Raw genomic sequence first — 25,744 nt, forward strand, 5'->3', positions numbered from 1 at the left:
GCGTTCTGCCTCAGAGAGTTGAAGGTCGGAGGGAATGGTAAAGACCTGCATGGATGAGAGATGGGTTCAGAGGTTGGGGGGAGGCTGGTAGTGTCAGTGGAGAGGGAAGGGTTGGGGTGAGAGGAAGATGGAGCCTCTGAGGGCCCAGGAGCTGACGAAGGGATCTGAGGGAGAGGGGATTGCAGAGTGGTGGTGGGGGAAGGGGAGACGGGAGTCACAATCACAGCATGTGAAGACCTGGCCTGGAGTTCAAGGCTTGAGTCGCAGTCGGTGGTTGTACAATCGCTTTGAAGCTGTCCCTGGCCCACGTTGATGGTGCTGGAGTCCGGGTTTTCAAAATGCCCTGGGTCGCTGGAGCAGCCGAGATCGACAGCCGGGCCCAGGGACGCAATAGGAAGACCGTGCTCTGGGGTCTGCAGATGGAAGATCTTGCAATCCTTGCAGGATGTGAGAAAGTCAAAGAAACGGTGATTGCATGCACGGATCCAACGGAGGATGAAATAACGGACAGGTCCATTGCAAACAGAGAAAAAGGTGTCCCGGAGGCATGGAAGGGATTGTGATAGGGATGCCAGGTACCTTCTCATGGCGGAGAGTGCCGCCCTCACAGCTCGACGGGAGAAACAACGGGAGGCAGAGTCAATTAAATGTGAGTACCTGGGATCCTCAGAAGGTCCAAATTGAGAAGCTCGAAAACGGATCCTGAACCCAACTGGAGTCAGTTGGCGGCGGAGACACGTTACAAGGAAGGATATATGGCTGTAATAGTGGGTCTGGGTCAAAATATGATCGAAAAGTTGAAGGGCCAAAGGAATTATAGATGGGGAGCAGTTTCACTGAACTCCCGTCGAAGAGAAGATTTAAACTTCTTCAGTGTAGGCATCACTGGCAGAATTTCTTGTGTTTATGATGTGTGATTGTAATTCTCTCCACTATTAAATAATAGTATTTGACTGTGGAACACAGAAGGATTTCATTTGTTTTCCATTGGATCATTAGGGTGGTGGGTGATAGAACATAGAACAGCACAGTAACAGGCCCCTCGGCCCACAATGTTGTGCCAAACTAATTAGATTAGTAATCAAATGGCTAACTAAACTAATCTCTTCTGCCTACACAGTATCCACATCCTTCCTCTTTCCTCACATTCACGTGTCTACCTAAGCATGTCTCAAAAGATTCTAAAATTTATGTCTCTACCACCACAGGCAATACATTCTAGACACCCACCACTCTCTCTGTATATTAAAAATAACTTGCCCCTCTTATCTCCTTTTCAATTACTCCTCACGTTAAATACACACCCTCTGCTGTTAGACATTATAACCCTTGGAAAATGTAAAGTATGCATATTCTATCTGTGCCTCTCATGTCTTATAAATGTCCATCAGATATCCCATCAGGCTCCACATTTCCAGGAAAACAACCCGAATTTGTCCAATCTCTTATTATAGCACATGCTGTCTAATCCACACAACATCCTGGTAAATCTCTTCTGCACCCCCTCCAGAGCCACCCGATCCTCCTTATAATGGGGCAACCAGAACTGTATGCAATTCTCTAGATGCAGCTTAACTAGAGTTTTATAAGGCTACAGCCCAACTTCCTGACTTTTGAACCCTGTGCCTCAACTAATAAAAGCAATCATGCCATATGCCTTCTTAGCAAACTGCATAGCCACTTTCAGGAAGCTATAAACTTGGACACCAGGATCCTGCTGCTCCTCAACATTGAAAAGGGCCTTCCTCTTAATAGTGCATGGTCTCTTTGCATTTTGACCTACCAAGGTACAACACTTCACATCTGGCTGGGTTAAACTCTATCTGCCACTTCTCCGCCCAAATCTGCAAATGATCTATATCCTATTGTAATTTTTGTCAGTCATCTATGCTATCCACAAGACCACCAATCTTTGTTTCAACTGCAAATTTACTAACCCAGCCACCTACATTTACGTTCAGGTCATTTATGTACAGATCTCTACGGAGCCCATTAATCATATACCTCCAGCTAGAATAAGTCTTTTCAACTATAACCCTCTGTCTTCTACATGCAATCCAGTTCTGCATCCAAACGGTCAATTCACCATGGATCCCATGTATCTTAATGTGCAGCCCTCTTAATTTTGTATCGTTAATGGAAGTGGCTTGTCCATAAGTTTTTGTTAAAGCTACTGCTTATGGCAGAATAGTGTAATGTCAATTTGCCATTTTTTTCTGGAATATATTGTAAGTCTATTATACGTGATAAATATTAGAAGTATTTCACATTTGCATTGGGTTAAATTTAAACCCCAATTGAGAGATTCTAGAGACTTAGCCTGGAACCTAAGTTTTGAACTTGTGCTTCCTCAGCCGACCATTGCTGAAACATTTGGAACATAGAACAATATACCACAGCAGAGGCCCCTTGCCCCAATCCTTTAACTTACTCCAAGATCAAATTAACCCTTCCATCCTACATAGCCCTAAATTTTTCTTTCATCCATGTGCTTGTCTAAGTCTCTTAAATGTCCTTGGTGTACCTGCCTCTAACACCACATCTGGCAGCATGTCCCAGGTATCTAACACTCTCCGTGTAAATAAAAAAATCCTACCAGGTGACTGATCTTTCAAAGGTGAGTATTTTGGAGACAGTCCCCTGACCAGGTTCATTGCCTCATACCAGGTCCAATATGGCCTCTCCTCGAGTTGGCCTGTCTATACTGTCATGAATCTTTCCTGGACACACCTAACAAATTCTGCCCCATCTAAATTTTTTGCGCTAAGAATTTTCCTCAATATTAGGGAAGTTGAAGTCACTCATGTCAACAACCTTGTTGATTTTCACCTTTCAAAGTATCTGCCTCCCAGTCTACTCCTCAGTATCTCTGGTGCTATGCGAGGGTGGAGGGGTATGGTGGTGGTGAGGTTTCTATAGATTATACCAAATAAAATGATTGCTGCCTTTCTGTTTCTTACTTACACCCATACTGACTCAGTAGATGACCCTTCCAGGGTGTCTTCCCTTTCTGCAGCTGTGATACTATCCCTGATTACTAATGCCACTCCTCCCACCTCTTTACCTCCCTCCCTATTCCTTTTCAAACAGCTAAACTCTGGAACATCCAGCAACTAGTCCTGCCCTTGTGACAGCCAAGTCTCTGTCATAGCCACAATGTCAAAGGTGAAGGTTGATTCAAGACAAAAAGAGGCAAATGGTCCATTCTATAAGACCATAAGATATAGGAGCAGAATTAGGCCATTTGGCCCATTAAGTCTGCTCTGCCATTCAATTTACTTTTCCCTCCAATTCTGAAACTTTGCTCCAATCCAACAACAATTAAATTGGTAGCTGACCCCTTTAAATGCCCAGGCAAACTTTCTAGGGTCCAGTATGGACTTGGGGGTTTGTTGCCAGATGCTCCCAGTTCTCATAAACTTGACTCCATATCTCTATCTGCACTATTCCAAACTAGAACTTCTTTTCAAGAAGTCCATAGTAATTTTTGAAGTAAGCAGTCTTGGAAGGGGATATCAGCTTTAGGTTAGAGCTGTATCATTTCCGAAGTTAGCTGATTTACAGAGTTAATTTTAATTACAAATAGCTCTGCTATTTTTGGTGTTAGTACAATTCTGGGCTGGTTCAAATGAAAGGAGAATGAAAACAAAATCCCAAGTTAGCAATAGATTTGGAATATGAGATTTATCAATGCACTCCACATTCGTTCCAATTCAATCTTGCTGGAGAATGAGTTAGGTTAAACTAGGCACAGTACACGCATCATTAATCTTACCAGGCCTTGAAGAGCTGTGGAGAAAAAAAAAAGGGGAACAGAAGTTCTTTGTTTTTATGTACTATTGCTTTTAATGTTCTAAATTTATTCATATTTTTGCTTTAGCTTATTTTAGTTTGTTTTTAAGTCATTATTTATTCATTCATAAGTCTTGGTCATCACTGGCAACTCTGATATTTATTCTCTAGGCCCATGCTCCTGAATTCAGGAGGAAATTAAGAGTCAACGCTATTGGCAGATCTAAAGTCATGCATATCCGGATCAGGAAAGGCAGTAGATTTCCTACTCCAAAGAATACCAGTAAGCTTTTCTGTGAGTTTTTCTGTAACAATCCAGTAGTTTCATACTTCCAATTTCTGGGACTAACTCTCCTTTATTAATTTCCAGGCTTATTTAATTACCTGAAATTAAATTCCTCTGCTACCATGGGATTTGAACTTGTGTTTCTGTATCAATGAAACCTGGTTACTAATCTAGTTATTTAACCACTGTGCTACTGTGTTCATTGTGATTATGTTATTAAATGTTGTCATTAATACAGTTTGTTAACTATTATAAAAATATTTGTTTTTTGAGAGATGTTTATATCTCTATTGTCTCTCACAGCAGCAAAATCCTAACACTAACCCTAGAAAATTCTTGCACTTCTGACAGGTGACATATTTAGCTTAGTTGTCTGTTGGAGCTTGCAGTGTGTGGGGGTGCAATTTTATTACACTGCTGGAAACTCAGCTTTGGGTTAGTGAGGAGTACCCTCTGAATCTAGAGCAAGTGTTGATGAACATCTGATATTACACACATACGTTATACACTTTGCATTGTTGCATTTCTTTGCATCTGATAAAGGAGCCTTATCCAGGTTAACCTTTAATCAGTGTGACAGAAAAGCTTAAAATTAAAATTCAGATTGTGAGATTCCAAAAATATAGGAACAGATTTTTATACCTAACAGCTTGGGAAATGCACACAAATGGACCATCAGTTAAGTCCGTTCCACTGAAACATAAATTCTTATCTCTCTGGATTGTTGGATGCTGGTCCTGGTCTGATGTTCCTGTCTCGGTTCTGTTGTTTTTATAAAATTTTCAGGCAGTAGTCCAGATTGGAACAATATGAATGTTGCTTAGTCCTTTGTAGGTCTACATTCACTGAACACATTCAAAAAGAACAGAAGAAAACCTGAAATATGGATTCTAATATAGCTATTCCAGAACCTCTGCAGTGATAAATCTAGACCTTACAAAATTCTTTGAGAGAGGTGTTACTCAGCAGTTAATAACTGTATTTTGCTTCAGTCGAGGGAGGTAGAGTGTATGTATTCTGGAATCCACACAACTCTGGCATCTCCAATGCTGATCCATTATATCTTCTGAGAAAGTCACTGTAAAATATCAAATTAATATTTCTTTATTGCCCCCACATATAATGCCAAACACCCACAATAACTTTAGTACATTTATATGACAATTGACATTGCTGACAGGACTAAATCCATTGATTTCAGAGCACTAGTCTCATGTTTTGAATATTGTGCCGCATTTTTCCACAGAAAGGCACTGTCATTTAGTTGCCTTTTAAGTGCTGTTTACAAGTTTACTCCAACCATATTCTGCAGCTGCCAAGACAATGAATTGAAGATTGAAGATATAGTGGGATTTTGGTTAATTGGGTAATCAGTTAATCAGGGCAGCTGCAATTTGGGACAACTCTTAAAGAACAAACAGTAACCAAGAAAAAAACCTGGGTTTCTCTTCATATATTTGAGACACCACTGCTTAATTGGGACAGGAGACTGTTGCTGAATGGTTTATAGCTTAGCGTCAGTCACATGCACTTGTGTGGCCGTTAGACACCACACCATGCTTAGAGTGAACAGTGTCTAAATAAGATAGTAGTGTGAGCTAGTGTTGTGTTATCCATTTGGGATGTTGGACACCAACTCAAAAAGTAGTGATATTTGATCATTTTATTTTTATTTTGTCTTTAAGTAGAAAACCTACAGCACAATACAGGCCCTTCTGCCCACAAAGTTGTGCTGAACATGTCCCTACCTTAGAAATTACTAGGCTCAGCAACCTCCTTCCTCACCTCCCACAGTAGCCAGGGGTACATCTCATCCAGTCCCGGTGACTTATCCAACTTGATGCTTTCCAAAAGCTCCAGGACATCCTCTTTTGTTAATATCAGCATGCTCAAGCATTTCAGTCTGCTGCAAGTCATCACTACAATCATCAAGATCTTTTTCCATTGTGAATATTGAAGTATTCATTAAGTACCTCTGCTATTTCCTCCAGTTCCATACACACTTTCCCACTGTCACACTTAATAGGTCCTATTCTTTCACGTCTTATCCTCTTGTTCTTCACATACTTTTAGACCACATACTTCATATCTTTTAGTTCTTGTTATTGTCAGTTATTCGGGAAGTATGAGTGCGAGGGCAGCTTGTTGTTCTCGGTGTCGGATGCAGGAGGTCCTGGAGTCTCCGAGCCTCCCGGACATCCACATCTGCGCCAGGTGCACCGAACTGCAGCTCCTGAGGGACCGAGTTAGGGAACTGGAGCTGCAGCTCGATGACCTTCGCCTGGTCAGGGAGAGGTGATAGAGAGGAGTTACAGGCAGGTGGTCACTCCGGGACCACGGGAGGCAGATAGGTGGGTCACGGTCAGGAAGGGGAAGAGGCAGGTACTAGAGAGTACCCCAGTGGCTGTGCCCCTTGACAATAAGTACTCATGTTTGAGTGCTGTTGGGGGGGGGGGGACAGCCTACCTGGTGGAAGTGACAGTGGCCGGGTCTCTGGCACAGGATAGAAGATAGAAGAAAGGATAGAAGAAAGAGGACCATAGTAATAGGGGACTCGATAGTCAGGGGTTCAGACAGGCGTTTCTGTGGAGGTGATCGGGAGTCCCGGATGGTAATTTGCCTCCCTGGTGCCAGGGTTCAGGACGTTTCTGATCGCGTCCAAGATATCCTGAAGTGGGAGGGTGAGGAGCCAGAGGTCGTGGTACATGTAGGTACCAATGACATAGGTAGGAAAGGGGAAGAGGTCCTGAAACGAGAGTATAGGGAGTTAGGAAGGCAGTTAAGAAGAAGGACCGCAAAGGTAGTAATCTCGGGATTACTGCCTGTGCCACGCGACAGTGAGAATAGGAATGGAATTAGGTGGAGGATGAATGCGTGGCTGTGGGATTGGAGCAGGGGGCAGGGATTCAAGTTTCTGGATCATTGGGACCTCTTCTGGGGCAGGCGTGACCTGTTCAAGAAGGACGGGTTACACTTGAATCCTTGGGGGGACCAATATACTAGCGGGGAGGTTTGCTAGGGCTACAGGGCAGACTTTAAACTAGTAAGATGGGGGGGGGGGGGCGGGAATCAATTTGAGGAAACTATGGGAGAGGAGGTTAGTTCACCAGTAGAGCAAGTAAATAGACAGTGTGTGAGGGAGTAAAGGCAGGTGATGGAGAAGGGATGCGCTCAGCCCGAAGATGTAGGGGAGAAGAAAGAAAAGGATAATAAATTTGAATGCATTCTTAGGGATGAAAAGAGAGGAGGAGGTGGAGAGTATCTTAAATGTATCTATTTTAATGCTAGGAGCATTGTAAGAAAGGTGGATGAGCTTAAAGCGTGGATTGATACCTGGAATTATGATGTTGTAGCTATTAGTGAAACATGGTTGCAGGAAGGGTGTGATTGGCAACTGAATATTCCTGGATTTAGTTGCTTCAGGTGTGATATAGGAGAGGCCAGAGGAGGAGGTGTTGCATTGCTTGTCCAAGAAAATCTTATGGCGGTGCTTTGGAAGGATAAATTAGAGAGCTCCTCTAGGGAGGCTATTTGGGTGGAATTGAGGAATGGGAAAGGTGTAGTAACACTGATAGGAGTGTATTATAGGCTACCTAATGGGGAGCGTGAGTTGGAAGAGCAAATGTATAAGGAGATAGCAGATAATTGTAGCAAACACAAGGTGGTGATTGTGGGAGATTTTAATTTTCCACACGTAGAGTGGGAAGCTCATTCTGTAAAAGGGCTGGATGGTTTAGAGTTTGTGAAATGTGTGCAGGATAGTTTTTTGCAACAATACATAGAAGTACCGACTAGAGATGGGGCAGTGTTGGATCTCCTGTTAGGGAATGCGATAGGTCAGCTGACAGATGTATGTGTTGGGGAGCATTTCGGGTCCAGTGATCACAATAGCATTAGCTTCAATATAATTATGGAGAAGGACAGGACAGGACCTAGAGTTGAGATTTTTGATGGGAGAAAGGCTAACTTTGAGGAGATGCGAAGGGATTTAGAGAGAGTGGATTGGGTCAAGTTGTTTTATGGGAAGGATGTAATAGAGAAATGGAGGTCATTTAAGGGTGAAATTATGAGGGTACAGAATCTTTATGTTCCTGTTAGGTTGAAAGGAAAGGTTAAAGGTTTGAAAGCACCATGGTTTTCAAGGGATATTAGAAATTTGGTTTGGAAAAAGAGGGATGTCTACAATAGATATATTCAGCATGGAGTAAAGGAATTGCTCAAGGAATATAAAGACTGTAAAAGGAATCTTAAGAAAGAGATTAGAAAAGCTAAAAGAAGATACAAGGTTGGTTTGGCAAATAAGGTGAAAGTAAATACGAAAGGTTTCTACAGTTATATTAAAAGCAAGAGGATAGTGAGGGATAAAATTGGCCCCTTAGAGAATCAGAGTAAGGAAGTAAGGAAGTTATGGAACCTATGACAATTAAAGAGGTGGAAGTACTGGCGCTTTTAAGAAATTTAAAAGTGGATAAATCTCCCGATCCTGACAGGATATTCCCCAGGACCTTGAGGGAAGTTTGCGTAGAAATAGCAGGAGCTCTGACGGAGATCTTTAAGATATCATTAGAAATGGGGATTGTGCCGGAGGATTGGTGTATTGCTCATGTGGTTCCATTGTTTAAAAAGGGTTCTAGAAGTAAGCCTAGCAATTATAGACCTGTCAGTTTGACATCAGTGGTGGGTAAATTAATGGAAAGTATTCTTAGAGATAGTATTAATAATTATCTGGATAGACAGGATCTGATTAGGAGTAGCCAGCATGGATTTGTGTGTGGAAGGTCATGTTTGACAAACATTATTGAATTTTTTGAAGTTACGAGGAATGTTGATGAGGGTAAGGCAGTGGATGTAGTCTATATGGACTTCAGCAAAGCCTTTGACAAAGTTCCACATGGAAGGTTAGTTAATAAGGTTCAGTCGTTAGGTATTAATGCTGGAGTAATAAAATGGATTCAACAGTGGCTAGATGGGAGTTGCCAGAGAGTAGTGGTGGATAATTGTTTATCGGGATGGAGGCTGGTGACTAGTGGGGTGCCTCAGGGATCTGTTTTGGGCCCAATGTTGTTTGTAATATACACAAATGATCTGGATGATGGGGTGGTAAATTGGATTAGTAAGTATGCTGATGATACTAAGGTAGGAGGTGTTGTGGATAATGAGGTGGGTTTTCAAAGCTTGCAGGGAGATTTATGCTGGTTAGAAGAATGGGCTGAATGTTGGCAGATGGAGTTTAATGCTGAGAAGTGTGAGGTTCTACATTTTGGCAGGAATAATCCAAATAGAACATACAGGGTAAATGGTAGGGCATTGAGGAATGCAGAGGAACAGAGAGATCAAGGAATAACAGTGCATAGTTCCCTGAAGGTGGAGTCTCATGTAGATAGGGTGATGAAGAAGGCTTTTGGAATACTGGCCTTTATAAATCAAAGCATTTAGTACAGAAGTTGGGATGTAATGTTAAAATTGTACAAGGCATTGGTAAGGCCAAATTTGGAATATTGTGTGCAGTTCTGGTCACCGAATTATAGGAAGGATATCAATAAATTAGAGAGAGTGCAGAGACAATTTACTAGGATGTTACCTGGGTTTCAGCACTTAAGTTACAGAGAAAGGTTGAACAAGTTAGGTCTCTATTCATTGGAGCGTAGAAGGTTGAGGGGGGATTTGATCGAGGTATTTAAAATTTTGAGAGGGATAGATAGAGTTGAAGTGAATAGGCTGTTTCCATTGAGAGTAGGGGAGTTTCAAATTAGAGGACATGATTTGAGAGTTAGGGGGCAGAAGTTTAAGGGAAACACGAGGGGTATTTCTTTACTCAGAGAGTGATAGCTGTGTGGAATGAGCTTCCTGTAGAAGTAGTAAAGGCCAGTTCAGTTGTGTCATTTAAGGTAAAATTGGATAGGTATATGGACAGGAAAGGAGTGGAGGGTTATGGGCTGAGTGCGGGTAGGTGGGACTAGGTGAGATTGAGAGTTCGGCATGGACTAGGAGGGCCGAGATGGCCTGTTTCCGTGCTGTGATTGTTATATAGTTATATATGACATCATATCACTAGCTCCCTATCTTCTTAAACTTGTAGAATGCCTTGGGTTTTTCTTTAATCCTGCCCGCCAAGGCCTTCTCATGGCCCCTTCTGGCTCTCCTAATTTCCTTCTTAAGCTCCTTCCTATTAGCCTTATAATCTTTTAGATTTCCAACATTACCTAGCTCTCTGAACCTTTTGTAAGCTTTTCTTTTCTTCTTGTCTAGACTTATTACAGCCTTTGTACACCACGGTTCCTGTACCCTACCATAACTTCCCTGTCTCATTGGAACGTACCTATGCAGGACTCCACACAAGTACCCCTGAATATTTACCACATTTCTTCCATACTTTTCTATGAGGATATCTGTTTCCAATTTAAGCTTCCAATTTCCTGCCTGATAGCCTCATAATTCCCTTTACTCCAATTAAACACTTCTCTAACTTGTCTGTTTTATCTCTCTCCAATGCTATCGTAAAGGAGATAGAATTATGATCACTATCTCCAAAATGCTCTCCCACTGAGAGATTTCCCAATACCAAATCAAGTACTGCCTCGCCTCTTGTAGGCTTATCTACATATTATGTCAAGAAACCTTCCTGAACACACCTAACAAACTCCACCTCATCTAAACCCTTTGATCTAGGGAAATGCCAATCAATAGTTTGGAAATTAAAATCTCCCATCATAACAAGATGTGTTATTATTACATCTTTCCGGGGTCTGTTTCCCTATCTGCTCCTCGATATCCCTGTTACTATTGGGTGGCCTACAAAAAACAGCTAGTAAAGTTATTGACCCCTTCCTGTTCCTTACCTCCACCCACAGAGATTCCATAGACAATCCCTCCATGGCATTCACCTTTTCTGCAGCCGTGACACTATTTCTGATCAACAGTGCCATGCCCCCAGCTCTTTTGCCTCCCTCCCTGTCTTTTCTGAAACATTCTAAAACCTGGCACTTGAAGTAACCATTCCTGTCCCTGAGCCATCCAAGTCTCTGTAATGGCCACTACATCATATCTCCAAGTACTGATCCCCACTCTAAGCTCATCCACTTTGTTCACAATACTCCTTGCATTAAAATAGACTCATCTCAAACCTTCTTCCCTTCTCTATCACCTGCCTATCCTCCCTCTCACACTGTCTCCAAGCTTTCTCTATTTGTGAGCCAACCACCTCTTCCCCAGTCTCTTCAGTTCGGTTCCCACCCCCCAACAATTCTAGTTTAAACTCTCCTCAGTAGCCTTAGCAAACCTCCCCACCAGAATATTGGCCCCCCTGGGATTCAAGTGCAACCCGTCCTTTTTGTACAGGTCACACCTACCACAAAAGAGGTCCCAGTGATCCAGAAATCTGAATCCCTGTTCCCTGCTCCAATCCCTCAGCCACGCATTTATCCTCCATCTCATTCTATTCCTATTCTCACTGTTGCGTGGCACAGGCAGTAATCCCGAGATTACTACCTTTGCAGTCCTGCTTCTCAACTCCCTTTCTAACTCCCTGTAGTCCGTTTTCAGTACCTCTTCCCTTTTCTTACCTATGTCATTGGTACCAATATGTACCACGACCACTAGCCTAAAAGATTACCCTGCTGGACCAAATTAAAAGCCACCTGCTTAACATCACTCATCATCAGCTGGCAGAGATAACCAGAGTGCCAAAATCTGCAATTCCATGTTTGATGATCAGCAAGATAAACTGCAAGAAGAAAGGGCATTAGGCAAGGGACAACAGTGAGTGTCTCAACAATGAAATTGTGAAGGTAAGGATCCAGATACCACACTGAACAGTTCCCTTGGCTACAGACACACAACACTATCAGGTTCAGAGAAAGCAATGGATCGCATAATAGATCGATTATCTGCATGTGTAGAGTTTGGGAGCGGCTTTGGGCTGTGTGATGAAATGTGGGCCCGGAGCGAGTCGCTGGGTAGCATGGTCCTAGGCCTAGTGCCCAGGTTCTAGTGTGAGATTAAATTCGCTGTCTAGACAAATTAAGAGTTGGCCCAGATTGGAGGCGGGTGCTGATTTGCTCGCTCTCTGCGATGTTCACTCCTCTCTCCAGGGCGTGGACCCTTTCGCTGTTCTGTCGTTGGGTCAGTTTAAACAGCAGCCCAGATACACTGAAAAGACAGCGTGTTGGTCAAGACAAGAGCCAATTTTACTTTTTCTCCGCGATGGTCATCTCCATGGCGTTGAGGCTATGAAGACTTCCAAGGCTGCTGTGTCCTGTAGCCGTTAATATGTTGAACTGCTAAGTGAGGCTTTGGGCCTGTTCCGGTTGATCAGGAGTTTGGATCTGAGGACTGAATTTTGGTTCAGAATGCTGATGTTCGCTTCAGTTGTTTGCATGATCTGTAATTGTTATTCCTTCTCTTGCACATCTTTTATTTTTCTTTTTTCTTTTTTTTTAATTGGGTTCTTTCAGATTTCTTGCTTTGTGGCTCCCTGTGAGCAAGCAAATCTCAAGGATGTATAATTTATACATCCTTTGTTAATAAATGAATCTTGATTTGGCTGTGTGCGTTGGCTGAATTCCTCTGTCAATAATTTTTAGGAACTACCACAGTTTTACAGTACTGTAGCAGTATTGCTAATGTTTGAATTTGCTGTGTATTTCATTTAAATACATAATTTGTTAGTTAAATGATAGCTTGTCTTTTTTAATACATTTTAAACTATTTCCATGGAACTTCAGCTAACTGGGGTAACCACTTAATTGGTCCAAAATTTACTGGTCCCAATGTGTCTCAATTAACTGGAATCCACTGTATATTTATAAAACCACTTACGACAATAGTTAATTTGTTATTTTGTTTCAGCAGGCTAATAAGATAGCCTCCATATATCTATTGTTGTTTGACTGTACAGGAAAAACCAGACTATGCCAGAATCAATGTTACCCAAAAGTATGTGTCATTTACAGTATGTTATACTTAATTATGTTCAAAGTTTTGTCATAAATAGGGCAAATAAGTTGCACTTATAAATTTCATTCTCTCATTATAAAACAGTTTTTCTAATTGGAAAAGGAAATATAAAAAGCTGCAGATGCTGGCATCTGAAATAAAACACAAAATTTGGATATATTTGTTTCTTTTGTCCAGTGAAGCACCTTGAGAATGTTATTACACTGAAAACACTACCAACGAAAATAAGTTGCATTTAAATTGTATTTGATATTCTATCCAGTTCAGACTACAAGATGTGTTTTGAATGATTAAAAGTTTTACAGTACAAGTCTTAATTGAAGACTTCATTGAAAGAACTGTTCAACAGAACTGAACTTGACCTGATATTATTTGCAGAGCGCAATTTATAAATGTATTGTTCTGTTCTATAAACACTTTTTACTATATAAATGCATTTCTGTGACAAATTGCATAGAAGCTGATGAAACTTATAATACTCTTTTTTGCACTCTTGAATAAGATGGATATATACTTGATATTATGTTGTTGCAATGGTGTTCAAAGTAAATTTATTATCAAGGTACATATACTGTATGTTACCCTATCAAACCCCGAGATTCAGCTTGTAAGAAGTTGTTTCTCAGAGAAGATATATAGGATGTTAACATGGAACAGTACAGCACAGGAACAGGACCTTAGGCTCACCATATCTGTACCAACCATGATAACAAACTGAACAAATCCCATTAAGCTGCACATGGTCTGCATCCCTCATTTGCTAATTCAAGTGTCTGTCTAAATGTCTGTTTTTACCTCCTGTGGCAGCAGATTCTGGGCAACTACCACTCTCTATATGTATCTAAAAAGAAACTTGTCTTGCACACCTCTCACAGCAGCATGACTTGCCTACGTCCTGGCTGAACACAAGCATACTGTGCATCTTCTTCACCACTCTATCCATTTGTTGCCACTTTCAGAGAATTGTGTACTTGCACACCAAGGTCCCTTAGTACATTCATGTTCCTAAGGGTCCTACCATTTACTTTATTCTTGCGTTTGACCTCCCAAAATGTATCCCATCACAATTGTCACAATTAAACTCCATCTGCCAAGGTTTCCAACTAGTCTATATTCTGCTGTATTCTTTGACACGTGCTTGTCAAAGCTGTTTCCCCAATGTGCGTGGGGTCTCACCAAGTAGAAGAGGCCATACCAGGAGCACTGGAAACAATAAATGACTCCAATAGACCAGCAGGTGAAATCTTGCCTCACCTGGAAGAACTGTTTGAAGCCCTCTATGGTGGTGAGGGAGAAGGTGTTGGGGACAGCCCAAAGCATCGAATGTCTATTCCCTTCTATAGATGCTGCCAGACTTGCTGAGTTTCTTCAGCATTTTGTGTGTTCCACTTCAACTATGATCACTTGACCATAGACCAATACAGCACAGCACAGTGCAAGCCCTTCAGCCCTCCAGGTTGCAATGATCTTTAAGCTTAATCCACGATCAATCAAACGCTTCCCTCCCACATAGCCCTCCAATTTTTCTTTCATCCATGCGCTTATCTAAGTCTCTTAGATGCCCCTGAAGTATCTGCCTCTACCACCATCTCAGGCAGTATGTTCCACATAACCATCTCTGAGTAAAATAAATACCTACCCCTAATATCTGGATGGTGGGGCAGAGATACATCTCTACCAGAGGAGGTTTAAGGTGTTCCTTTCCTCTGCTAGCCTGCAGGCCACCATTGGGCAAGGTGTAGCACCTGCTTAGCCTCCCCAGGTGAAGCCCTGGGGGCAGCTGGTGCATATCACGTCCTGGTTATTCCATCACTGATGCCAGGCAGATAACCTCTGAAGAGTATTGACAATGGTTGTGATCACCTGTCTTGTAATGGTACTTCCGAGAAGAGGGCAATGGCAAACCACTTCTGTAGAAAGATTTACCAAGAACAATCACGGTCATGGAAAAACCATGATCGTCTGCATCATACAGCACGGCACAAAATGAACAAATCTCTGACATCACCCTCTAAACTTTCCTCCAATTTCCTTCAAATGATGCCTTCTCGTATCAGACATTGCTGCCCTGGGAAAATGCTGCTGGCTGTCTAATCTCTCTATGTCTCTTATCATCTCACACCTCACTATCAGATCACCTCTCATCCTTCTTCGCTTCAAAGATAAAGGTCCTAGCTCGCTTGACCTTTCCTCATAAAGTTCAAAGCTCAAAAAAGGACATTTATTATAGAAGTATGTATATATTAGACAGCCTTGAGATCGGTCTCCTAATAGGCAGTCACGAAACAAAGAAGCCCACCCTATGAAATTGTCCATCAGCTTTGAAGGATCTGTGGACTTGGACCCCAAGATCCGTTTGTTCCTCCACATTGCTAAAAATCCTGCCAATAATCTTCTAAAGTTCTAAAGAGTATCACTTCACACTTTTCCAGATTGAACTCCATCTATCATTTCTCAGCACAGCTCTGCATCCTATCAATGTCCCATTGTAACTTATGACAAGCTTCTACACATTCCCCAATGCCATCAATCTTTGTGTCATCTGTAAAGTTACTAATTCACCCTTCTACTTCCTCATCCAAATATTTTATTAAAATCACAAAGAGCAGGGGTCCCAGGACAATATCAGGGAACACCACAAGTCACCAACTTCCAGGTAGAATACACTCCATCTACCATCACCCTCTACCTTCAGCGGGTAAACCTGGATCCTATGTCTGCTGCCTACCCTAAGGAGCCTATCATGAGGAACCTTGTTGAATGTTTCACCACACACCACATTCACCACTCATTCATCATTTTGTTTTGTCACTTCCTCAAAGTCAGTCAGGCTCATGAGGCACAACCTAATCAGATTATGCTTCCTCAAATGCTGAAATTCTGTCTCTGGAAACTCTCCAATAGTTTGCCCACCACTGATATAAGACTCTCTGGTTTATAAGTCTAAGGATTATCCCTATTACCTTTCTAGAGAAAAGGAATAACATATGCCACTCTCCAAACTGCTGTACTAAACCTTTAGCCAAAGGCACAGCAATCTCTTCCCTTGCTTCCCATAGTAACCTGGGCTATATCCCATCAGGCCCAGGGTCTTATCCATCCTAATGTTTTTCAAAAGTTCCAGCACATCCTTTGTCTTAACCTTGACATGTTCCAGCATATTCCTCTCACTGGTGAATACAGAAGCAAAGTATTCATTAAGGACCCTCCTCCCACCTCCTCTGTCTCCAGGCACATTTCCTATTTAATCTCTGATCAAATTTACCCTCACTCTTGTCATCTTCCTGTTCTTCATTTAAGAGCAAAATATCTTGGGGTTTCCTTGATCCTACTCGCTGAGGACTTCTCATGTCCCCTTCAAGCTCTCCTACATCCCTTCTTTTTCCCTTCCTGGCTAGCTTTTAACTCTCAAGAGCCCTGTCTGATCTTTACCTCTTAAATCATAAGTTTGCTTCTTTTTCTCACTTGTTCCACTTGCCTTGTCAAACATGATTCCTTCATCTTACCATCTTTTCCCTGCCTCATTGGGACAAATCTGTGCAGAATCCCATGCAAGTGCTCCTGTAACAACCTCTATATTTCTGTTGTACAATTCCCTAAGAACATCCATTCTCTATTTACGTTCCCAAGTTCCTGTCTAATAGCATTATAATTCACTCTCTCAGAATTAAACACTTTTCCATGCCATCTGCTCCTGTCCCTTTCCAGTGCTATGCTAAACCTCAGAAATGCTCACCAACCAAGCCATCTGTCACCTGACCAGGTTTTTTGCCTAGTACTAGATCCAATATGATCTCTCCTCCCATTGGCTGGGTCCACAAATTGGGTCAGGAATCCTCCCCAGTCACAGCTAACAAATTCTGCCCCCATTGGCTGAACTGGCAAAGTGCAGTCCCCAGTCCATCCCTTCCCTGTTTGGAAATCTACATATTGTTTCAAGAAGCCCTGCTGGAATCACCTTTTCTGCCATATCTATGTCCTTGGCATTGAAGGAGTCCCAATCAGTACTGGGGAAGTTAAATTCATCACTACTACAACTGTTTTTGCATCTTTCCATGATATTCCAACTATCTCCTGCTGGTAATGGGGAGGGCTATAATACCACCTCAGCATAGTATTTTCATGTTTTTTATCCTTGGATTGAACTGATGTGACCTCGCTGGCTGAGCTTTCAAGCTGTTCTCTCAATGTGCAGTCGTGATGTTCTTCACAATCAATAATAAAACTTCTTCATCTCTCTATTTATCATGTCAGAAACATCTCAGCCCAGGGACCCTGTTGGATTGTAAGGCATGAAAATGGTTGTATTTTCAAATAAAATATAGAACATAGAAACGTACAGCACAAGAACAGGCTCTTCAGCCCATGATTTTGTGCTGAACTAATGTTTCAGTTGGAGGCAATGTTATTTTTAGAACATAAGACCACAAGAGCTGAAAGTCATTCAGCCCATTGGGCCTGCTCTGCCATTCCATCATGGCTGACTTATTCTCCTTCTCAACACCATTCACTTGCCTTCTTCCCATAGCCTTTGGTGCTCTTACGAATTAAGAATCTAACAACATGCACTTTAAATATACCCAGTGACTTGGCCTCTACAGTCATCTGTAACAGTGGATTCCTCTAGCTTAAGAAATGCCTCCTCATCTCTGCTCTAAAGGGACATGCCTCTAGTTTGAGGCTCTGCCTTCTGGTCCAAGATTTCCCCGCTATGGAAAACATCCTTTCCACTTCCACTCTACGCCTTTCAACATTCGATAGGTTTCAATGAGATCCGCCTGTCCCTCATTCTTCTAAATGCCAACAAGTGCAGTCCCAGGGGCATTAAATGCTACTCATATGTTAACCCTTTTATTGCTTGTATCATGCTTGTGAACCTCCTCTGGACCCTCTCCAATGCTAGCACATATTTTCTTAGATAAGAAGTCCAAAGCTGCTCTCAGTACTCCAAGTTTGATCTGATTAATGGCTTATAAAACCTCTCCATTACAATCTTGCTTTTATACTCTAATTCTCTCAAAATTAATGCTAACATTACTTTTGCCTTCCTTACCACCAACTCAACCTACAAGCTAATCGATAGGCAATCCTGCACAAGGACTCCCAAGTCCCTTTGCCCCTCTGTTTTCTGAATTTTTGCCCCATTCAGAGAATAGTCCATGACTTTGTTCCTTCAACCAAAGTGCAAGACCATACACTTCCCTACACTATATTCTATCTGCCACTTCATTGCCCATTCTCCAAGTCTAAGTCCTTCTGCAGACTCCCTGCTTCCTCAACACTACCTGCCTCTCCACCTATCCTAGTATCATCTGCAAACTTGGTCACAAATCTATCAATTCTGTCATCCAAATCATTGACATAGAACAGCACATAACATAGTGGTCCCAACACCTGGAATACCTCTGGTTACTGGCAGCTAGCCAGAAAAGGCTCACTGTATTTCCATTCCTTTCCCCCTGCTAGTCAGCCAATCTTCTATCTATCTTGGTATGTTTTCTGTAATCCCATGGGCTCTTACCTTTTCAAGCAGCCTAATGTGCATTAATTTATCACAAGCCATAATGAGAATCCAAGTAAACAATATCAACTGACTCTCCGCCTGTTATTTCCTCAAAGAATTCCAATAGATTTGTCAGGCAAGATTTTCCATTAAGGAAACCATGCTGACTTCGGCCTGTTTTATCATGTGCCTCCAAATAACCTGAAACCTCGTGCTTAATAATGAACTCCAGCATCTTCCCAATCACTAAAGTCAGGCTAACTGGCCTATCACTGCCTTTCTTTTGCCTCCTTCCCTTTTTACTGAGTGGAGGGTTATTTGCAATCTTTTTAGTCCTCCAGAACTATTCCAGAAACTAATGATTCTTGGAAGATCACTCCAAGTGCTTCAGCTACGTCTTTCAGAACGCTGAGGTGCAGTCCATCTGGTCCATGTGACTTTTAGAGCTTCAGACTCTTAGAGTTTCAGAGTATCTGCTCACTGACACTCCTGAATTTCTGGCATACTGCTAGTGTCTTCTACAGTAGACCAATGCAATATACTTACCATATTTGTCTGCCATTTTTTTGTCCTCCATTACTATATTTCCAGTAGCCTGATGTCCCCTCTGCCCTCTTTTTATATACCTGAAAAACTTTTGGTAACCTCTTTTACACTATTGTTTAGCTTACCTTCATATTTCATCTTCTCTCTTCTTATTGCACATTTCTATTTTTTCCTACACTCAAACTGGAGTTTTATACACTAATATGTCTAATAATAAACTTCAGTTCAAAGTTGAAGCTGACTGGTAGCGTAATTATCTTGATCCTAACATCTGTAAGCACTAAATGGCAAGTTTTTTCTCAGGTGATATGGTAAATTTGATCGGCACCTTGATAAATCAATCTTTCCGAAAGGGAAAAGGTTAAGATGCTTGAATTCAAGCTTTGTCCTGTAAATTCTCTTCGAGAGAAATCATCAGGTGTTAGTCAGGAAACATCAAACTATTTAACTCCCAGAGTAAATGCCAATTTAAAAACAGGACAATTTGCATGTTAGCTCAACTGTTGTGAAAAAATGTTTTCTGTTTGTTTATTTATCATACATAAAATAATAGGAAGTTGTTCTTCGCTTATAAGAGCACTTCTGAAGTTTGTTATTGAGGCGATAAAATAAACAGTTGCAGTGCTATATATAATGAAACTTTTTTATAGTAAAACAGACAAGATTTTTTCTATGTTATCAAAGTAACTGTTGACAATGTAATTTAGGTATCATTCCAAAGTCTGTATAAGAGTACTTAAAGCATCTTCACAGCAACTCAGAGTTGTTATGAACAGAGGTTATAAAGCAGCAAATTGTGAAGCTATTTAAAAAAACAATTTGCATATACATAAGGCAATGAAGTGAGATTAGAAGAACATAGAACAGTACGACACTGGAACAGGCCCTATGGCCCAGATTGTTGTGCCAAACCAATTAAATTAGTAATCGAATGGCCAACCTGACTAATCCCCTCTGCCTGCATAATGTCCATATCCTTCCATTTTCCTCATATTCGTGCCTTTCTGAACATCTCTGCCTCTACCCCCACCACAGACAGTGCATTGCAGGCACCCATCACTCTCTATATAATAAAATCAAACTTGCCCCTCACATCTCCTTTTAAATTACCCTCTCTCACCGTAAATGAGTGCCCTTTGGTATTAGACATTTTAATTTTGGGAAAAAAAGACACTGTCTGTCTACTCTTTCTATGCCTCTCATAATCTTATAAGTCTCTATCAGATTTTCCCTCAACCTCCACCACTCCAGAGAAAACAACCTAATTTTGTCCAACTTCTCGTTATAGCACACAGCCTCTAATCCAGGCAGTATCTGTGTAAACCTCTTCTGCATCCTCTGCTGAGGCTCCACATCCTTCCTGTAATGGGGCGACCAGAACTGTATGCAATGATCTGGATGCTGCCTAACGAGAGTTTTATAAAGCTGCAACATAACTTCCTGACTTTCGAACTCAGTGCCTCAACTGCTAAAGGCAAGTGTGCCATTTGCCTTCTTACCTACCTGAACAGCCACTTTCAGGGAGTCATGAATTTGGGCCGCAAGATCCCTCTGTTGCTTAACACTTTTAGGGATTAGCCCTTAAAAGAGGTCTGACATTGTGCATTTGACCTAGCAATGCTCAACACTTTACATTCGGCCAGGTTAAACTCCATCTGCCATTTTCCTTCCATATCTGCAACTGATCTATATTTTTTTAAAAACTTTTTTTATTGAGTTTTCAAATGATTACAAAAAGAAAAAAAAATACCCTTCCCACCTAACATCCCTATAGAAAAAAAAGAAAAAAAAAGAAAGAAAGAGTGCCTGGATATCGGAAGATCCCCACATGCTCCACAGAGTTCGTAATAACTTTAGTATATATATTCATTTCTTTCCTCAAATAACCAATTATTTTATCTTCAGAGCACCTATATATTTAATCCTATCTTTTGTAAATAAGGGCGCCAAATTTTCAAAAATGTTTCATATTTATCTCTTAAATTATAAGTAATTTTTTCATGGAATACAGCTGGAAATTTCATTCTTCCAATGATCTATACTTAAGTATGAATCTGATTTCCAAGTAACTGCAATAGCCTTTTTGGCTACTGCCAGTGCAATTTTTATGAATTCTTTCTGATATTTATTCAATTTGGGTTTCGATTTTATCCCTTCAATATCACCTAATAAAAATAATATTGGATTATGTGGAAGTTGTGTTCCAATAATTTGTTCCAATAAAACTCTTAAATTTGTTCAAAAAGGTTGAATTTTAGAACACGACCAAGTAGAATGTAAAAAAGTACCGATTTCTTGGTTACATCGGAAACACTGATCGGATAAATTTGGATTTGATTTAATTATTTTTAAATAAATAAATTAAATCCAAAAAATCCACAAAATCCACAAAAAATAAATAAATTAAAACTGATCTGTATCTTGTTGTACTCTTTGCCAGCCTTCTATGCTATCCACACATCAGCAATCTTTGTACCATCTGCAAACTTACTAACCCACCCATTTCCATTTTCATCCAGGTCATTTGTATACATCACAAACAGCAGAGGTCCCAGTACAGATCCCTGTGGAACACCACTAATCACAGACCTCCACCTTGAATAAGCCCCTTCAACCACTACAGTCTTTATTCTGTGGGCAAGCCAGATCTGAATCCAAACGTCAATTCACAATGGATTGGCCATTTGATACAGTTAGATACTATTGGTCTGGCTGAAACTATGTTTCAAAGCCATATATATCTTCTGTATTCATTTACTGTTTTGGGTTCTTGTGAAACATTGTCAAAGGGTTCTGTTATACCACTGATAGAGTTAGCATTCAGCAAAAAGTGTATCTTATTGTATCTATCAATATTGTATCAATAAGTGTATCTTGAGAAATCAGAAAAATAATTTAAAAGTCAAAATAAACCAATTCTCCCAAAGAAACTTGACTTTATGTTCTCTTGTTAACCAATGAAAAGGTGGGAATTTGAAATAGGATTTGTGTCCAAATCTCAAAGTGGAAATTAAAAAATGAAGGCTAGTTTCAAGATGTGCTAGTTTATTTTATTGGAGTTGGGAAATATGATAAACACAGTTTGACTTGAGTAACATTCATAGAAGGAAGCCCACCACTGTCTCCAAGAACTTTTTTTCTTGTTGCACCCCATGATAATTTTTGATGCATCCAAAGAGGGAAGAAAGTTGAAAAGAGAGAAATCAAGCCTCAAAGGTGCAAAAGGTGAAGGCTGATATGAAATCCACACTGACTAATGTAAAAAATGTATTTTCTGTGAATATCCCATCAGAATATCAGAAAATCTGGGCAAATTAATCCACTCATTGTTGTGTTGGAACAATATTTTATGATTACCCTAACCTATGTTAAACTGAATGTTATAAATATAATTGGATTACACTCAGGATTCGCCAGTGGAGTTTTTGTAAAGTATCCCAAGGGTCATGATAGGAAAAGGAATGTGGAAACTGATCACTCTGGTATACAAAGCTAACAATTAAATAAAAATCATTTATATTTAAATCTATTGTAATGTTTTTCTAAAATAAACATGTGACCAATAATTGAACAGCCATTACCAAATGGGAAAATTATGTAATGTATCACAAAAAATTAAACAGTATGATTACTAGCAAAAAGTTGATTGAAATTCTTATGGACATTGTTGGTTAGGGTTCTATCCTGGAGTGTTCACATGAAAATAATTTGGATAAAGTGAATGGGAAGTTATATGGTAAATTACAAAAAATGTGATGAAGTTGAAATGAGCTCAAGAGAGTTCAAATAGACTGGTAAAGTCTAAGAAGTGGGAAAGCACTGTGATATTGTGGGGAAATGTGATGCAAGAAAGATGGTTTGCTTGATTTCTTTCATGATTAGAAACTTGGAGCTGTGGAAGAGCTATCCATTCACAACTATCTCATGGGTAGCAAAGGGTTAATAACTACTTGGCCCTTTATCTAATAGGGGTTAGAATTCAAAAGTGGGGAAGTGATGCATTATTTTCAGAGCCTTGGCCAAATCCCATCTGCAATAAAGTGTTGGGCATCAAAACTAAAAGATTTGTAGAGTTTGAAATGGGGCACCACTATTCGCCAGAATGATACCAGGGTTTAAAGGATTATATTTTGAGAAGATAATTTAGAAGTCAGTTGTATTCCATTGATTTTATAAGCCTGTGGGATGACTTGATCAAAGTATTTGAAATGAATCCGGGATTTAGATTTAATACAGAGTAACCATTTCCTAGGGTGAGAGAATCCAAAAGTCTCAGAATCATGTCATTTAGCAGCGAAGGAAAACAAATGAATTGGGATAGGATCGGGGGAATGAAGGAGTTAATTCTGTTGATGCAAAATAGAATATTGTCAATTCATTGCTGCTTTAAGAGGCGATTGAAGTCGCTGTTTCTTTAAGGACAACAATGTTTCCCTTTTTCTTCAACATACTGTAAACATAAATTGCGATAGCCTGCTGTTGTGGAAAACAAGTGAATACATAATTGCCAGCCCGTGTCCTTTCTTCTTGGTAAACCCGCTGAGGTCTGTGCGATGCACCTGATACCCGGGGAGAAAGCGCGCTTGCGCATGCTGGCCGAGGGTGCGGCCCCTCCTCAGGCAGCCGCCCTTCGGGGGGGCATCCCAACCACGGCGTGTGGGGCTCCGAGTGACAGATAGTCAAACTACTGCACGAGTAGGCGCGGACAGCGTAAGGCTGAAATACATTTACTTCAGTGCGAAGCCGATGGGTCCCCACAACGCCTGAGAGCGGAAATTTTAAAACCACCAGCTCCAGACTACAGCAATCACTGAACAGGTGCCTGCTGGAAGCAGTGCACTCTGGGCTTTGTAGTTTCACGCTGGTCTTGCAAACAGACTTGGACGTTATTATTTTCAGGGGCCACTCTTTCATTCTCGGATACATTCCTCCCTTCAGTCACTTTTTAAACTGTACACTTTTCTGAGAAAATGAGTGACTTTGCTTTGAACTTCCTTGCTACATTGTCATCCGGCTGGTGTTTGCTGCAGCGGCTCTGCCAGAGCCTTATTGCGATGTGTGGCTCGTTGTAATGTCAATCATACCGCGTCAAGGCGCTTCCGCTAGCATTTTAGGTTGCTCAGCGTATAGCATCGTACCTACTGTTTCATGGTGTAGAACTGGAGTGCAGCACAATGGTGTATGGATCATAGCCCTTTTCGTTTTATTTTATTTTATTGCAAAAATAATTGCAGGGGAAAAAAAAAGAATTTACATAAAACCCACCTATTAGTGGATCTGCAAAGGATTTTGTTTTGAAAAAAAGCCCCGTCAAAATGTCAACGGGTAAAGAAATCGGGGGAGCCCAACATGCTCAATATGTGGGACCATATCGACTGGAAAAAACGCTTGGAAAGGGACAGACAGGTTTGCGCAAATTTTAATGACATACACTAGTCAATATCAATAACTGCTCCACTTATTATTGTATCAAGCCAATGGAGTATCTTGTAATGCGGTTTGAAGTGTAATGATGTCTTGTACCGTTTGAATATTTCTTTGTAATCCTAGTAGCGTTTTATTTTGGAATTGTTGAGAAATTTAATGTAGGAAACAGTTTTATTCTCTGTTGGAAGTGTTGAGCAGCATTGCTGCATGCTTGTCTGTGGTACTGACAAGCTTAAGTGTACTTTGTAGGAATTGGAGTCCGGGGATATCTCTTTCTGTGATTTCTTCAGAGCAATGTTGATTAAGTCTAATCAAATTGGTATTTTAAAGATAGCATTGTAATGTGATATGTTATTTCAACATAAATTGCGCTGCTAGGGAAATGATCAAACGCGGAATATTTCTGCCATCTTTTAGGGTGCTTCCGAAAGGAAGTAGAAAATGTTTCGGGTTATTTAAGAGTGCTTGGAAGAATTGATGCGTTTACAGCAACGCAAAGCTTGTCCATCTGTTGTCTGAGAGTACAATAGGCGTTACCTTACCAGCTGCTGTCCTAGTCATTTGCAGTTTGTTGGGCATGCCCGGTTTCTTTTGCATTGTAGGTGGTAGTGGACTCAGCAAATACAGTAATGCACCCCAGTCTCTTTGAAACCAGGCTTTTAGTCAAGTGCACAGCATTTAGCTTTGTTAATCTGAGGCGGCGGTGCTCTGATATAACATTTCTGCTGTTTTTATTGACCGATTAGTCCACAGCTACGGCAGAACCAGAACAAGCAGATGATTATGTATTCATGGGTGGGTGATGATTCTCGGTGGCTTGATTTAAGAAAAACACTTTTGAGGGTCTCGTCGTACGGCAGAGTGAGGATTTCGCAAAGGAAAGTGCATTGGTTTTCTGGCATTTTCCATGTGCTGGATGCCTTGAAATAAAGTAACTCAGTACCTTCAAAAAGGTGTGTTTGAAGGAAGAGAGATGGGAACCGCCAGCGAGCGCGGCTTTCCACGGACGCAGTACAAGGAGGGAAAGATGACTGAATAAATATTTGCGCTCGCTTGTATATTGCATTAACACCTAAGCACCGTTTGAATTGTTTGCATAGTGAGGGGGAGCTCTTCAATCTGGCTTGTTTGAAATTGATGATTGTGTTTGTGGTGGTATGCGCAAACCAGGCTGAGTTAATAATGCAGCTTATGACGGGAATCACCGTGCAGAGGTCCCATCAGTAGCAACCAGC

At 41.0% G+C, this 25,744-nt stretch overlaps 1 protein-coding gene across 1 annotated transcript in view; it reads left to right on the forward strand.

The window, feature by feature from the left end:
• Window positions 1–24,221: 24,221 nt before the first annotated feature.
• Window positions 24,222–25,744, forward strand: part of LOC132397309 (serine/threonine-protein kinase BRSK2) — a 967,719-nt gene continuing 966,196 nt past the window's right edge. Inside the window, exon 1 of the mRNA XM_059975930.1 lies at window positions 24,222–24,488. Within this exon, the coding sequence (XP_059831913.1) occupies window positions 24,398–24,488 (91 nt within the window). The 5' untranslated portion in view covers window positions 24,222–24,397. The remainder of the gene's footprint in view (window positions 24,489–25,744) is intronic.

The sequence above is a fragment of the Hypanus sabinus genome, chromosome 7, assembly GCF_030144855.1.
Source record: "Hypanus sabinus isolate sHypSab1 chromosome 7, sHypSab1.hap1, whole genome shotgun sequence".
NCBI lineage: Eukaryota > Metazoa > Chordata > Chondrichthyes > Myliobatiformes > Dasyatidae > Hypanus > Hypanus sabinus.